A 16,919-nucleotide genomic window follows, 5' to 3' on the forward strand; every position below is an offset into this window, starting at 1 on the left:
AAAGAAATACACCAACTAAGACTTACCATGAGTTTCTGCAATTTAGCGTTGTATAAAACATCCTGGTAGTGCTGAGCATAGTCTGGGTCCACATCTTTAATCTTAGCAGTAGGTAACAGCAGAGCATCTAAAGTTTTCAAAGCATTCCCTTCATCAATAGCTGCATTGATATGCCCTACAGCTATAATTCCTAGAAAATGAAGATAAAGTTTTCCTTTATTCCTTTTAAGTCATAGTATATTATAAGTTCTCTAGAATCACCTATTGCAAAGCTTAAGTTAGAAGGGGGTGGAGGGAATCCACACCAAAAAAACACAAAACTATAAGAGCTAATAAACAAGTACAACCAAGGCTGAAGGATATAAGACCAATGTACAAAAATCAACTATATCTCTATATTCTTGCAATGTACAATCTGAAAATGAAATTAAGGAGAAATTTCTATTTAGAAGAGATTCCAATTACAAATACTTTATAATTACAGAAAGAATAAACAGTTAGGAATAAGTTTAACAAAAGAAGCAGAGGGCATGTACACTTAAACTATGAAATACCATTGAAAAAAATTAAAGATGACCTAAATATATGGAAAAAATCATTCCATCTTCATTGGTTGGAAAACAATATTGTTAAGATGGAAATATTCCTCAGACTGATCTACAGATTCAATGCAATCCCTACAAAAATCCCAGCTGCTTTTTTTTCAAAACAGTAATTGACAAGCTGATTTTAAAATTCATATGGGAATGCAAGAAACCAAAATAACCAACACAATATTGAAAAAAGAAGAACAAAGTTGGAGGACTCTTCCCAATTTCAAAACTTACTACAAAGGTAGGGTTAATCAAATTTGCATGGTATTGACGTAAGGTTAGACAGACAGACCAATGGAATAGAATTTAGAGTTCAGAAGTAGTAAATCCTTGCATTTATGGTCAACTGATTTTTGATAAGTGTACAAGACAATTCAACAGGTAAAAGCCTTTTTAACAAATGGCACTGGGACTAGACAGCCACATGTGTAAGAATGAAGCTGGACTCCCTATATCAAACCATACACAAAAAGTAACTCAAGGATCACAGACCTCAGTGTTAAAGCTTAGACCATAAAACTCTTAGAAGAAAACATAGGTGTATAACTCAGTGGCCTTGGTTAGGCAATACTGTTTAGCTGTGACACCAAAATACACCTAAAGAAAATAAATAAGTATATGGGTTGTTATAGAAATGAAACCTTCTGTGCTTCAAAGGACATCATCATAGAAAGCAAAGATAATCTACAGAATGGGAGAAAATACTTGCAAGTCCTGCATCTGATAAAGGACTTGTATACCTTGTGTACAACTTTACCAAATATATGAGGAACTCTAACAATTAAACAACAAAAAACAAATTTAATATGGGTAAAACACTTGAACATTTAAAGAAGATAAACAAATGGCTAATAAGCACATGAAAAGATTCTCAATATTGTTATTAGAAAACTGCAAATCCAAATCACAATGAGGTACAAAACATTTCATACCCACCAGGATGGTTATAATAAAAAAGATCAACCATACAAGTATTGTGAGAATGTGCTGAAACTGGAACTCGAATACATTGCTGGTGGGAATGGAAAATGGTACAGCCACCTTGGTAAACAGGCAATTCTCTAAAATATTAAACATAAAATTGCCATATGATTCAGCAATTCTACTCTTAGGTGTATATATACTCAAGGGAACTGAAGCCACATGTTTACACAAGAACTTACAGATGAATGTTTATAGAAGAAATATTTCTAATAGCTAAAAAGTAGAAATAGCCCAAATATCCATCAACTGATGAATGGATAAACTATATATCTACAGAATGGCCTATTACTTGACCTAGAAAGGAACATGAGATACACTGATACATGATACACCAGGCATGAACCCTGAAAACATTATGCTAAGTGGAAGAAGTCAGACACAAAAGGCCATATATTACATGATTCTATTTATATGAAATAGACAGAAAAGGAACATCCATAGAAACAAAGTAGAATAGTGGTTGCCAGGGGACGGAAGGAGGGGGAAAAGGAAGTGACTGCTAATAGGTATAAAGTTAATTTTTGTGGTGATGAAAACTTTTAAGTTGTGGTGATAGTCACACAAGTTGTAAACTATGCAAAAACACAATAAAAGGTTAAATTCTACAGTATGTGAATTATATCTCAATGAAGCTATAAAAAGAGGGGGGTAACTTTACATACAAGTAACAGCAGGACGCTAATTTCTAGTGTGATCCTCACTTAGATAGTAATGCCAAGATACTGGATGATGGCATTGTAGAACCCCATAGCTGGAAGAATTTAATGTAGAGATATAAGTAAAGAAAGCTGAAATGCAAAGAGCATTGGAGATATATTCTATTCTTTGGATACTCTTTCACTGTTTTATAAAGGATGCCCAAACAGAGACAGTTTAAAACCAAACAATTCCCCACAGCGTAGTAACCTGAACTTCCAGGTCAGTGTAGTCCAATGTGGTCCAAATGGAGCATTCTGTGACGATGGAAATGTTTGGTATCTGGGTTGTCTCATATGGTAGCCATTAGCCACATATAACTATTAGGGCATTTAAAATGTGGCCACTAAGACTAAAGAACTTAATTTAAAATTTAATTTTAAGTCAAATTGCTACATGTGGCTTGTTTGGGAGTGTAAGTAGGCTCCATAGAAATTAACACAATCATGCATATTTTGGGATATTTTTAAGGTTCAAGTATACGTTTTTAAGGTTCAAGCATATCACAAATTGCTTCTGCAGTAACAGCTGGTAAAATAATATCTGGATATTGTTGTTAACAACCATTTGATCAATGAATATGAGAGATGCCCTCTCAAAAAAAAAAATCTGGAATCCTAATTCATGGATGCACCCAAGGAAGAAAGGAATAAACATACCCACCAGTTAAATCTTCTACCATCTCTACCACACCACAGAATCTTGGGACATAGACTATGAGGTCCAGGAATGAAAAGCAAAGAAGCCAGGCTATGAATTCTGAAAAATTTAGAAATTCTAGCAAAAGTGATCTATTTGGAAGCTACTTCTCAGTACCACCTTACTATTAAAAACACACTATCAAACAGTCATACTACAGTGTATGTTTGTGTGTATGTGTATGTGCATGAACATAATGTACATATATATGTGTACACACACATACACACACTAACAGGGGGCTTTTGTTTCCCAGGTTAGTGCTGAGGGACAAGAACTAGCAAAGAAACTAAACACTAGCAAGCAGCAAGCTTAGAAAATAAGCATTCTTAAAGACAAACTTATTTCTCATTTGGTCAGTTATTTTCTTCAAAAACAATCATTTTATAAATGTGATATGCTGGGGAAAAGAATAAGTACTTCTAGTTTTTAAGAAGTATCTTCATCTTGCTTTCAAATTAAGGTAAAATACTTAGCTAAATACCTCCTGAATAGATGATCCCATAAATACCACCTTGCTAAGAATGAAAACATTTATCTTTAGAGAGGAAAGAAAGGGACAATCTAAAACACCTAGAAATTATTACAGATTATAATACTTAGATATGTTGGAAGGCAAAGCAAAAGTACTTCTCTAATGTGTAAGTCACATTATCTCAAAGTGCTGGAAGGACTCAGGCAAGTCTAAGTACTATGCACATACAAGGTAGTATCATTGTGCGCTGTAGCAGTCACAACCAGGAGAGCATGTAATACTTACATGAAGGCCCTTGGGTAGACTGTTCCAAATATTTATTAACACCCATCTAAAATGATCTTAACAAAACTATGTATGATAAAGAGAATGTGTGCACCTAATGGCCAATCACCTGGGAATGAGTGCATTCCAGCTGACTTGATTGAAATCACCTGCTTAAGTTTTTGTTTGCTGTATTTCTAAGAACATAAGCTGCTGAGGTCATAGTAAATGACCTCATAGAAGTGGAAAGACTTACCCATAAGCCCCCTGGGTACATCTGCCTCACTTCCTCTATGAGTAAAAGGGAAATCCCATTTGAACAAAGATTGGTGAGCCTCAGTCCATGGCCTACTTTGAATCATTGTGTGAGACTATCATGTTCTAGTCCAATGGGAGAATGAGCAGTCTTTTAGAGGTCATGTATTTGACACAGCAGATGAGGTAACTACCAAATTTATAAAGCAAAAATTCAAAGGAAGAAAACTTCTTTGTCCAGCCTAAATGGTCAAAAGAATGCCCCTCTATGGCTCTACTGGGAAAAGTGAACTTTCCAGGAAGAAATCAACATAACATCCAAGTCTGAGGAAATGCATTTAGCAACTTCTCTGTTAAACTTGCCTTTCACATTTATCATTTTCTATTAGCTGCATACCTTTCCCATATGACAATTCAGATATAGGATTAGAGCCTGCAGTGTGTGGCAGGGTGGGGGAGAGTAACGCACGTTCAAAATATCCATGAAAAATTCTTACCTCTTTCAGATAATTTAATTATATTGTACAATTTGTACCTGCTCACAAAGGTATACATATTTATTTTTTATCTAGCTTTTTTATTACTGAAAGATATGATATCAAACTCATACTTCAAGATGAACTTTGAAAGAAAATACCTTATTTTGACATATTATTCCATCAAACCAAAACACAGACAAATTAAATATTCTGCATCAAATCCCCCAAATTCTAGAAAGGAAATATGGTAAGGAAGTCTCTGAAGTAAACTGATCATGGCATATACCCTTCATGACAGGATGCTTAAAAGAATGAGAGCAGCCATGTGCTATATCACATGGAGAGTGACAGTAGTTTAGTTACCCAGATAAATGCCATACAATCCAAGAGAACTTTGCTTAACAATAGTATCTACATACACAAGCCCCATTTCTTTTTAAGTTTTGCAAATGTAACTTTTATTCTTTTCCTGACAAAAGCAAAGACTCTATTTGATAGTCTGGGACAAAAATGGCATTTCTGTCCTTTTTAAACTAACATCAAAGTGACAGTGGCACTACAACTGTTCAGCATGGAATGAATAGGCCTTCGCTTAGATAAGCAGAATGAACAGACATTAGCTAGGAGACCTTGCCTGTGGGTACTGCCACAAAGAATTGGAAAAAGTTAGAAAACAAATTGGGATTTGTTCATGATTCTTTGTTTTGCCGACCCCAAAAGAGGAGTCCTACCCTTGGGTTGCATTAGCCGAAACACCAAAGCCATGGCTGCAGGACTGACTCAGAGTGTGCAGCTGGGGGTCCAGGAGGACAGGGGGCTGGGGGACTGAGCTTCGTCACAACACACACACTCCACTTCTTCCCCCTTGATGATGATAAACATCTGCCCACATTAATGCTGCCCTCTTCAAAAACATCTGGCATGAACTACCAGTTTCCAGGCCATGTATCAAGAAAGCACTAAGTGGGCTATGTGGGAGCTGTCTGACTGCAGGGATTCCAAAATGCCTCACTGTCACGCAATGCCAAAAGGCAGCAGAAAGCTGTGTGATCATCACAGAGGAAATTTAGAGCTATACTCAACTTGGGAAGGACACAGGGAGACAGTGCCTGGGGATCAGTGTGACAGTGGTCCATCCATGGCACCAATGTCGAGCAGCACACATGGACCCTGTTTCCTAGGAATGGCCTGGAGTGAGATGTTGAACAAAAACACAAATCTGACCTTGAAGTTGGCACAGTGCTCACAGGAGGCAGTCAAGGAAGAGAAGAAAACAATGTAAATGCAACTAACAAAATCATATGTTTTATATCAAGTGCTTTTATAACCCCAAAGTTAACACAGCACTAAGAGACCAGACCTAAGACCTTCCCAAGCACATGAGCACAAAGCACCCTCAACTTGTGAGAGAAGCATCTGCTGACTCTTATCAGCAAACTTGGAACAAGCAAGTCAGAGAAGTCAGTCAAAGCTGGAGGGTGGAAGGGAGGTCACTACATTGGCATCCTAACCCAATATTGCCGACAAATCACAGAGGTCAGAGAAAGTCAAAGATGATGGTGTTGGTTGGTTTATTTTTATGATGGAAAAGACAGCTTGGAGCTTGAATGTGGTAACTCATGCCACAGAAAAGTGGTAAATATACTGACTGCTGAAGTTAACACGGCTCCTCATTCTTCACTCTGTTTTTTTATAAGCAAGAGGAAGGTGATAAGGATGAATGTAGACATTCAAGAAAGCATGTTCCAGGGCGTGTCTTCTTGAGATTGCCCACCTTCATGCTCATAGCTCATAATTTCTAGAAACACAGCAAATCACCGTGATTTGTGATCATAGAGCAACTGTTAGATTGTGTTCCAATTTTTTCTGAAGGCAGGAACATGGGTCATATTTCAGAAAAATACCCAAATGAAAGGTCAAAATACAGATGAGTGCTTAACAAGTCGAGTTCTTTTAAAAAGTTGAGTTATTGAGTTCTTAAAAAGAGCAGTCATCTCTGAAGAATTAACACAATAAGAAAATTCTAGAATTTGTATTTATTTTATTCTATCCTTTTATGTCTTTTTATATATGCTTTGCAATATTTGGAATATGTTGTTACAGTAGTACAGGCATTAACATTTTATATATAAATACAGACATACATATTAGGTGAGCATGCTCTCATATGGCTCCCTGAGTAAAAATCTGCAGCCCTAATCTAGAGAACTAAGTTGTCCAGACACCTTATCCTCCCATGATATTAGAGAAGGAAAGTGTTCCATACTTACGGTCATTTTCTTCTTGAATTTCAGTATTAACCATATCGATACAATTTTGAATTTCATTCCAGCTTAAATTAACTTGCCCTTGAGATAAGGCTTCCAGTTTAACTGAGAGCAGTGCATTTGCATAACTGTGGAAGAGAAAACAATCATGATACTCATGAGAGTCATCCATTCTCTGTTCATGTCATTTAAATATCTTAAATTTGACATGTGGCCAAAAGTAGATGATGTGAGGCTGAAGAGTAGAAAGGCAAGTCAAGTATCTTATGCAGCTTTATCAACATTCAACAAACCCACTTATACTAATGACTGTTTTTTTCCTTAGAAATACTTTCTGTACAAATGCTGTTTCATGAAGTTTCCTCAAAATCTAATGAAAAAAGCCTAGAAGTTTTCAACTCAGTGAAATTGTTCTTTTTTTTTCCCCCACTGACTAATTTTCCTCCCCTTGGCATGTTTTGGCTCTTCTTAGTCTCCAGATGACTGTTATGTGATAAAATTAAGAATTACCATGGCTCTCAATTGTTCTATTAAGAGTCCTTCTTATTATTTTTCTTATTTCCTCCAAAAATCTGAGCTTTAGAGACCTTATCTATTGCAACCTTAACAGAGCTCTGTTACCTTGAATCTATATGCTTATTGAGGAATCAAAATGCAAATGTAGTTCCAGAAACCTTGCTGAATAACACATCTTCACTGTATATTCTCTTGAAGAGGTGGCTCATGGGTTGAAGCAGAGTATTCTAAAATTCCTCCTCACCAGTCCATTTCTCCTAAGGCTTCATAGAAACTACTCAAAAACCTCTCTTCTGTGTCTGCTTGCTACCAGGGCACTCTTACACCTCATTTCTGACCCTCACCCCTCTTCACTCTGCATAACCCTCTGGAACACAGAGTTTGGTCAACCACTTCATTTATTTTTCTTGTCTGGGGAAATTTTAGGAGAAAAAAAAATGATCCATCTTGATACAGGACTAAGAAACTTTCATTTCTCAAGAATCAACTTTCCCACTTAAAAATCACAAAACCAATGTTATAACCACAAGCGAACACAAGCTACTCTAGCCCAAAGTAAGAAAACACGACAGTTTAGTTTGCTTTTGCTTTACATAAGGGCAGTAGAGACCAGTCCTCTATGCACACACTGATTCACTACGCAACCTCTCAATGGCACCTACGGGTTTGCTAACAGTGTTTAAAAAAAGTAACACTACATCGAGTCTAACCCTGTTTTCCTGGAGTCTAACCCTGTTTTCCTGGCTGTGACAAATGGTCTCAAAGCTGTGCATGCTTCAAGGTGACACTGAGGTGTTTTTCAGAGTGCAGTGCAAGAAAGAAAAACATTATTCAAAATAGGAAGTGGTGGTGAAGATTCTTTTATCTGTGGCTGAATGAGGCATCACCAAATTTAGGTCTGAAACCGGTTATCATGTGTGAGATTTTCACCTTAGTGGGAATTATAAATCTAAGAAAATACTCTGCTACTCTAGTAATACATCATAAATAGTACTGACCACAGTAACAATATGGATAAACAGCAACTTGTGCTGGTTAGCCTCCTGTATTGATAGGGGTCATTTCATAAGAAAGTGCAAAATTCTTGTGGGCATTTCACATGCTTAATGTCTAAATGTGATCCAATGGGAATAACATGGGAAGCTTAAGGATGACCTACAGGAAAAAACAAAGCCACCCATCATTTCTTTAGAAGTGAACAAACACTAGCCGAAGGGAAAGATTTTAGGAGTAACACAACAGAGCCCCACAGGCTTTTGCATTGTAGGTATGAGTCTCCAGGACAAAAGAGATTTTCTTTGGAAAATATTCTGTAATTTACCCTAACAGGTCTATGCCCTTTCTTCCCCACCCCTCTCAGAATGTTCTTTACCACCTGCAGTAGACAGATGAGTGAGACTGTATTTCTAACAGGCTCGGGAAGCTTTGAGATTACAATTCCAATTTAGCCCAGTAGGGCTTTAGTGAGCACTTACTATGTGGAACACCTGGAGTGTTTTACAGAGTGAAAAGGATGAAGACACAGACTTTCCTTCAAGGAGCTTTCAGTCTAGTGGATAAGACAACCAAAATTCAAAAAGGATATAAAGGCAGAGCACACAGCAAAGGCTATAAAAGTAAAGATGGCCCATACAGTAGAAAAAATGGGGTCCCAAGAAGAAGTGGAAGGTATCTCTTGGTGGTAGAGCACCTTGCCTGGGACAGGTACCAGCGAAGCGCTTAACCTTCAAAGCCGTTCTGCAGACGCAGAGTAGGTGCTTTTGTTTTGTTCATTTGGTTTTTGTGCTTTATAGATGAAAAGAGCTCAGCTAGGAAGTGTCTAACTCGGCTATTTTTTACTTCAAGGCTACAATCCTCTAACCACAGCTTGCTAGTTCTCAGAAGAGAGGACATTAGCCATGGTGGGGAGGAGCAGAGGAACGATTCATGGAAGCATAACCCATGGCAGGCAGGGCCTAGAGGCTCCAGCACTGGGCCAGGCAGAGATGGGCGGCAGGCATCCTGTTCCTGGTGGCGAGAGGAGCGTGCAGAGGAGCAGAGAGGCGACAGTGCCATGTGTTGAGCGCCAGCTTGGTAGAAGCGCAGACTACTGGGAGGGAGGCAGCTGGAGCTAAGGCCAGAGCAACATGTTTAGAGCAAAGAGTCTGTTCTTAGTTCCGATGAGAACAGAGAACAATTAAACAGGGAGCATTATGAATAAATCTACATTTGAGAACAATTTTTTTGAAACAGCTTGTGCCCAGAGCCAATGCCAACCCTATATCACTTTTGTGAGAATTAGACAAAAGACCTTGCTGGAAAAACACAGCAAGGGTGGAAGCCGTGGTAAATCGCTGGAGACTTTGTAAAAATTTCATCAAGGTGGCCCTGTTCAGGGCCCTTGTCCTATGAAGAACGTGTACAACCATAGAGAGTAGTGTTTCTTAAACTTGAAAATCTGCCAATTTGGGCTTCCAAGAACCAAGTCGAAAATGCTGATACTGAAGGTGAAAGAGGCTGTGGAAGCTCACTCGGTGCCAGTGCAACTGTCATAAAGAGCCAGAGGTGGGCCAGAGTCTCATGTCATTACTCAGTCATCCAGGTGACCCAGAAAGTGCCTAAGTCAAATTTTTAAAAGATTGTTGAAATCTTAAAAAAAATTAGCCTTGGAGCCAAAAATATCAAACAATCTGTTGAAACAGGTTTTAAAAGTTTCTCACACAGAATGCTTGAACTGTGAGGCTGTAGCTCAAGGCCCCAGTTGAAAACCACAGGTATAAAAGTGGTTCTCAAATAGGGTGTGGGGCCATTTCCTTAATGGGTTATTTGTAAACTGGGGCAAGGGAAGGAGGATTTTTGATAATCAAAAAGGGTGATCTGGAGGGAGGGCATACTGTCATTTAGACGTAGGTGCTGGAGATGCTAAGTCTGGGGCAGTGTCTTGACAATTATCTCACCGAGTCACCTGCTGCCCCGCTAGCCTTCACACAGGGGTGACCAGCTGCGGCTTCTCCTCCAGCTCTGAGAGAGCAGCAGAGCCTGGTTAGGTTAAGTGTGAGTGAGGACAGAGAAGGGGTAGGAAGACCAGTGTGGAGGTTACTACAGAAGGTGAAAAGTCTAACTGAGGTGGCTGCTAGGAAATGGAAACATTCGGCAGGGGTATAATGCACAGATTGGCTACTGACAGGGAGAAAAGTGAGCTGGTTATTCATAGCCCAAGGATGCCTGGCAGAGGAAAGCCAAATTGATGTGGAGCTTGGAGGAGATGATGGTATCATTGAAAGAAACAGTGAAGGTAGAACTAGATTACCTTGGAAGTAGACTCTGGAGTTATATGAACCAGGGGGCAAAATTTACATTGAACAAGAGCATCAGTTTCTCCAAGACAATTGAAAACCATGAAAATCCACTGTCCTACTACTTTTAGGCCATTTTCCACACAGACAAGTAGTCTAACATAATTTAAAAATATATCTATGATGTCTTTTTTGTAACTGTAAGTAACCCAAGAGAATTACCTAAGCTATTTGAGCAGTTCCAGCTGCATGGGCAAAGAGTTTTCATCAAGACCAAGGCAGACATCTCCCCCTGGTGGTCAACAAGAATCCAGGATGGAAAGTCTCACACTTTGGGCTTTTGTCTTAACTGAATCTCGTTGTGGCTCCTTATTCCCACCCCATAATTTTCTCTCCAGATTTGGTAGAGTGCTTTTTAGCCTATCAGTCTTTGCTAATGACAGAGTCAGTATTTGCCCCAGGATGATCATTTTTAGGCTTTCTAGTTTTCTAGAAAACAAGCACGGCTGTGTGGATTTCTTCAGTAAGAAACAAATTCTTACTTTGTGAGATCTGCCAAACACACATGGCTGCATTGAAAGGAGGTTTGGAAAGTGGTCCCTTACCGTTCCACATACGCCTCATCCAGATTATTGAAACCTGTTGTTGGGCCTCTGAGTTGATTCTGAACAGACACAAGATCATGGCTGAACAAGGCCTGGTTTAGCAAAGCAACAGCAGACAGCATTTCCACCGCAATCAGGAGCTCCTCATGGGCCAAGTAGTTCTGTTGGAAAACACATGGCAGTGCAAGTTCTCCAAATCACATGCTTCATGTAGGTGAAGGGGATTCAGAATGCACATTTCAAAGAACAACAAGAAGTCAGAGATTTTGAGAGCCAGGAAAAAGAGGGCTCATTGGCCACCTATTTTTCATTGTCTGTAAAGAACAGGTAAGTGAATTCTGGGTTGTGCTTAGATGACCATTTTGGGAATGAGTTAATCATAACCCCCAGTCATGATTCCACAGACATGTGCATTCGCATAGCTGATCCCTACTCCTAGCTATCCCAGTTGCTTATAGACTCAGTATTACCAGATATTGAAGCCAAGGATTAGACAGTGTTGTCACTGAGAGTGTGAGGTATCCTTTTAGCATTACTAATGATTTTCAGTTTGAATTAAAGGAGAGAATTTCACCTAAAACTTATAACCCTACAAAAGTAAATCAAAGTCCTTAAGCCAAGAATATTGTTTTGAGTTCCAAAAAGTCTGTCACATTTTGTAATTTGGTAAAAATTTAAAAAGGTACAATAAAATCCAGATATTTGAAGAAATGTGAGGTGAATCTTTGGTAAACGAAGTAAGGATCTCCAGATTTATGTGGTTATAAGTCTGGATTGGCTTATTAAAAAAAAAAATCTTAGATGTCAGAACATTTCTCCCCTTCAATGTTCTCTTCGATTTAACTATTTTATACTGACTTTGCACAAAACCCAAAGGGTTATTTCTTCCATCATATTGAAGGAATATAGGAGCATAAAAGTGAGTTAGTTTTTAAAAAGCTGATACATCTTTACATTTAAGACACTATATGTATTTAATATACACAGTGTGGTATTTATAATGAAATGCAGTATAGCTTTCTGGATCTCCACAGAAATCTCACAGAAATTGATTTTAGAGTAACACAGCATAATTTTACTTTCCAAAACAAATGGGAGGATGAATTATTATAGGGAACATGTAAGTTTTATCCAAATCTCTTACATTAACTATAAGTTAAACACATAAGGAAAGTATAAAATTACAAGTAAAGCGCAGAATGGAATCATTTGCAATTCACTTCTTCTGCCCCTTCCAATGAATTGTCCACAAATCCTTAAAATGGTACACAGCATAAAGGACAAGGAAAAATACAGAAATGGGGCCAGGCAACCATAGGCTGCATGTGGACCAGTTGGGGATAAATGAGTGTGCTAGAATGAAAGCAGCCCTGAGCTTCAAAGCTAGAAAACCGGGAGAAATATTAATGAGAGAACATTAAATGCCATTTAAGAAAATAATCTGTTTTTCTTTCAGTACAAAATAGTATATCTCTCTATTTAAGAAAACATTGCAAGTCTTGATAAGCAAGAATAAGAAAACAAATCTTATCACCCAAATCCTTAAGTGTATATCCTTTTATTTTAAATGCATGCAAACATTTGCAGAGGTTTTGCTTTTTAACTGACTTTTATTTTTATTAGCAAAAAACCCAAGATAATGCTATATATTCTAATATCGTTTTTCTCCATTTAATATTAATGTGCACAATCTGTTGTTAGTTAAGCACATGGTTTATTTCCTGTTTCTCAGTATTAGAGATAATGCTGTCAAACATACCTGTGGCTATACCTTTCTGATTCCTATTCTGTAGGCTCACTTCCTAACAAAGTAACTGTCAGGAGAATGGAAAAGACTTTGACACACATTATTAAGGTCACCCTCCAGAAAGCTTGTATTATTCACATTCTCGTCAGCTGTGGAGGAGATGCCTGCTGCCCCCAAATTTATGCCTGTACTAGGTTAGGCCTTTCACATCTCTACCAACCTGATTTCTAAAAAAAACTGTGTTTTGTTTTTATTTGCATTTACTTACCTCTGATTGAGTTTGCACATTTTTTTTGTGTTTGTCATTTATATGTTCCTTGTTGAATTGGCTGTTCATTGTTTTGGTCTCCTTCCCTTTTCTTTTTTGGGAGGAGCAGTGCTGCTTCTGATTTCTAAGATTCCGTGAATGTTTTTACATTTAACATTTTATACTGAGAATTTATTCTGATATGTGTGGTGAGGTAAGGTTTTCTTTTCCAAATGGTTAAATACTTGAAAGGACTTCATTCCTTTCTCTACCTTTTTGAAATATAGGTCTCATACATTAAATTCCTAGATCTGCTTCTTGTATTTTCCATTTTGTTCCATTGTTTGGCATAATCCTGCATAGTATATATGCTGTTAATTACTGTAACCTTACATGAATATGACTGTTTATTATTATTAGAATATTAAGGACCATTAGATTTACAAAAATCAAAGCCATGGTGCTAATGTTCTTGATTGCAGATTTCTATAAAAGCAGATTCAGAACTTACTTGCTGAATCAAAAACCATCACACATTTTAAAAAAACATTTCAGTTAAAAAATTACCCAAAGTCCTTTAAAAACCACAGAGAATAACAACAACCTGTTTTCAATGTGTATTTGTGTACAGCCTTGACTGCATCTCCTAGCTATGCTCTTAGATTCTTCACGTAGAAGAAAAGCAGGAGTTAAAGAGGCAGGCAGCCATGGAATCGGTACAGCAGGCCAATGAGGTAGGGGACTGGTACAAGTTAGGGACTGTGCACCCCCTTCACATCTCCTAAACAGTCTTCCTCATTGCTTGGACAGAACGAAAGTCTCTGCAACTGAAGTCTCCCCAGCTTACCATGGCGCTCTGTTTCTGGAGGTTGAGAAGTTCGTCCTGGTACATCACAGCAGCAAAGGGATAAACAGCAGGCAGCTGGGCCTCTGGTTTCTTCAGTGCAAGCAGGGTATTTTCAGGGTCACCTTCTTGAATGACAGCATTGATGTGGTCCACTGCAGCCTGCCCTGAGAGTGGGGTCACATTCTGTCAGAATGTTTGGCCCAACCAGCCCATCTTCCCAAGGATAAGAAGGTTAACTAGGTAGTGACTTTCTATCAACTCTGAAACGCTGCGGCTGGAGGTGAGGCAAAGCCTGGGAAACAGAAGCTCAGTAATTGGAGGCCAGTCTGATCCTTGGAGGTGGTCCCTCAGGGAGCCTCAGCATTGATGGAACTGGAGCTACGAGATTATTCTGGCCCAGCATGACTTTCCTACAAAACCCTTCCTGTCGTGATCAGTTCTGGCCCTGTCTCTTCCGTGAGGCTTTCACACTGTTCCAGTCCCTGAGGATTTCACTCCTCAGGGGTCCTCACGGTACTTAGAGCTGGGCCATAGTGATCCTGCAGGCATTGCTCTTTAATGCTCCTGTTGTGTTGGTATTGCCTCCCCACGGAGCCTGAAGCTATGTGCAGACTGGAAGCTGGCCTCGTCCTGTGGCTGTTTTCTGCCTCTGAATTAGCACCATGGGAAATCCACGGCAGGCACCTGACTCATTGCTGCCTGGAAGTGATGGCATTAACTCTCAGGACATTCTCCCTCAGCTCCTGTGTTCTGTGAAGTGTGATTCTTAATAAAAAATAATTCCAGATATACTTTTAAAACTATTACAACCAAAATTCATATGACTAAGTAAGTCTGTGCTACTATTATGTAACAAAAATAACAACAAAATGCGCTGGTGTGTTATCTGACCCAACCACAGCTCTGTGATGTCTCTACCAGTTGCAATGTTCAGACTGCTAAGACCAGAATTTTAGCGACCAAACTGTTGGTGCTTGCATCAGTAGTCAATACAGAATGCGCTGGTGTGTTATCTGACCCAACCATGGCTCTGTGATGTCTCTACGAGTTGCAATCTTCAGATTGCTAAGACCAGAATTTTAGTGACCAAACTGTCGGTGCTTGCATCAGTAGTCAATACAGTTTTCAGAAACAGAATTGCTGTCCAAATGGAAGAATGAGTGATGAACTCTTGCCACCAGGCACCAGCACACCAGATGGAACTAGTAGGACTTTGATCTTTAAAGAGAGCTTTGGGGTAGTAGAAATAACGAGATGCACAGATTTCTAGATTTCTTTTCAAGGGTCAGTCTGTCTTCCTAACATGTGACTAGATTGCAGCTAAGATCATTCTAACTCTTTTTAACAGATGACAATTTATTTTCCCTAACTATATTCATAAGGAGGTACCTCAATAACGTTCTACTGAGAGACATCATTCATAGCAGGAAATGCAACCAATGCAATCTTTCATGTTGCATGCCACACCTCCAGAAAATTTACACGTATTCCAAAGCGCCCTAAGAATCCAAACCCATTTTCCTATTCTTAGAATTGAAATGAGAAATGAAAGAATTCCAAAAAGGAAGGTCAGTGGGAGACATGGCATTTACTTTTCTGTTAAAATTACCCAAAATCTTCCAGCTGTTTCTGTTTTCACCTCTAAAAACTCCACCATACGAGTTTGCACCCCTGGATGGTAAAATATTCCCAGAAAATCATATTCTTAAAACACTCTTAATGAAATATTTCCTCAAAAGAAATAAAGTAAGCTTAATGACTCTTTTATACTCTGCATTTAACAAAATTTCCAGCCCTGATCTCAACAGAATATATCATGTGATCAGCGTGAACCAAGCTAAAAAGTTAAATGATTGCAGCTCAAACGAAGCTGAAGCCTCTGACAGTAGATCCAAGGACATTACCGTCAAGCTGTCGCTTGATGTGTCACCATGCTATCACCATGGCTGCTATGAATGAGACACTTTAACATTTTAATACAATAACCTACATGGTTGGAAAAAAGCTCGTCAAATAGCTATCTTCCTATTTTAAATTGTCTCACTGTCATGTCACTGACTAAAATGTGCTTCAGAAAGTTTTTTTCAAGACTGCTTTTAATTCTATTGGACTATACATTTTCAGATGGAGAGAGACAAAAAACTTTTGAATAATCATGTTCTACATATTTAAAGCCATCAAACATTGCAATACCCTTCAGAATTTTACCTGGTTATGCATTAGTTAAATCATCTCATGCCTTTTACTTAAAAATGGAAAAAAAATAGAGCCAATTTGGCATTAATTCTGTGGTCAGGAAATAATGTCATTAAGTATTAAAATATTTATATAAGGCATTTTATGTAACATGAAAACAATCTGTTTTAGTGGTTATAAACATTTCAAAAATAAAGGATGGCTAAAGGCTATGGAATCCTTTCCTCACTAAGCTTATGGGCCTCAGATGTCTTGCTGGCAATATTAATTTCTTCCTGTAATTCATTTCTGTCAAGCGTAATGAAATTCTCAGCTTTCAAATACAACAGAAAGAGAAACCTGAAATTGTGCTTCATGAATTGTCAGTAACATGTTCAAAATTTTAAAAGAATAAAAGAACAGGAACACACCTCCCAAAAAGTTAAGGGTAAGGGGTTTCCTTAAAACAAAGTTATCTTGGAGCTCTCAGTGGTTGTGTATGAGGTACATTTCAAACATACTCAGCTGTTAACTCTTAGACTATACATCAGCTTTCTCTGGGTCTCCTTGATTACTGTTTGAACCCCTCAGAGTATCTCTACTACCAACTTAGGAGCAAACTTCTGGTATAGGCATGCCTTTCTCTGAAGGTGTTAAGAGCAATAAAACATTCAAAAGTCATTTAGGTTAAATTGAGTGTTATTATTAGTAGATACTCCAAATTTAAATTTAGTAGACAGTTCACATGCTTTATTAAGTGAGCTAAATGATCCTTCCTGTATTAGTTTTTTGGGC

The 16,919-nt window shown here is 38.3% G+C and overlaps 1 protein-coding gene across 2 annotated transcripts in view; it reads right to left on the reverse strand.

Annotated features, from left to right (window-relative positions):
- IQGAP2 (IQ motif containing GTPase activating protein 2) overlaps positions 1-16,919 on the reverse strand; it is a 275,493-nt gene that overhangs the window by 89,013 nt on the left and 169,561 nt on the right. For both annotated transcript variants that reach the window (XM_036886059.2, XM_036886058.2), the window contains 4 exons: positions 13,950-14,113; positions 11,109-11,269; positions 6,716-6,840; positions 27-190 (listed from right to left, as the gene is read on the reverse strand). In XM_036886059.2, the coding sequence (XP_036741954.2) occupies positions 27-190; positions 6,716-6,840; positions 11,109-11,269; positions 13,950-14,113 (614 nt within the window). The remainder of the gene's footprint in view (positions 1-26; positions 191-6,715; positions 6,841-11,108; positions 11,270-13,949; positions 14,114-16,919) is intronic.

This window comes from Manis pentadactyla, chromosome 2 (assembly GCF_030020395.1).
Source record: "Manis pentadactyla isolate mManPen7 chromosome 2, mManPen7.hap1, whole genome shotgun sequence".
NCBI classification, from domain to species: Eukaryota; Metazoa; Chordata; class Mammalia; order Pholidota; family Manidae; genus Manis; species Manis pentadactyla.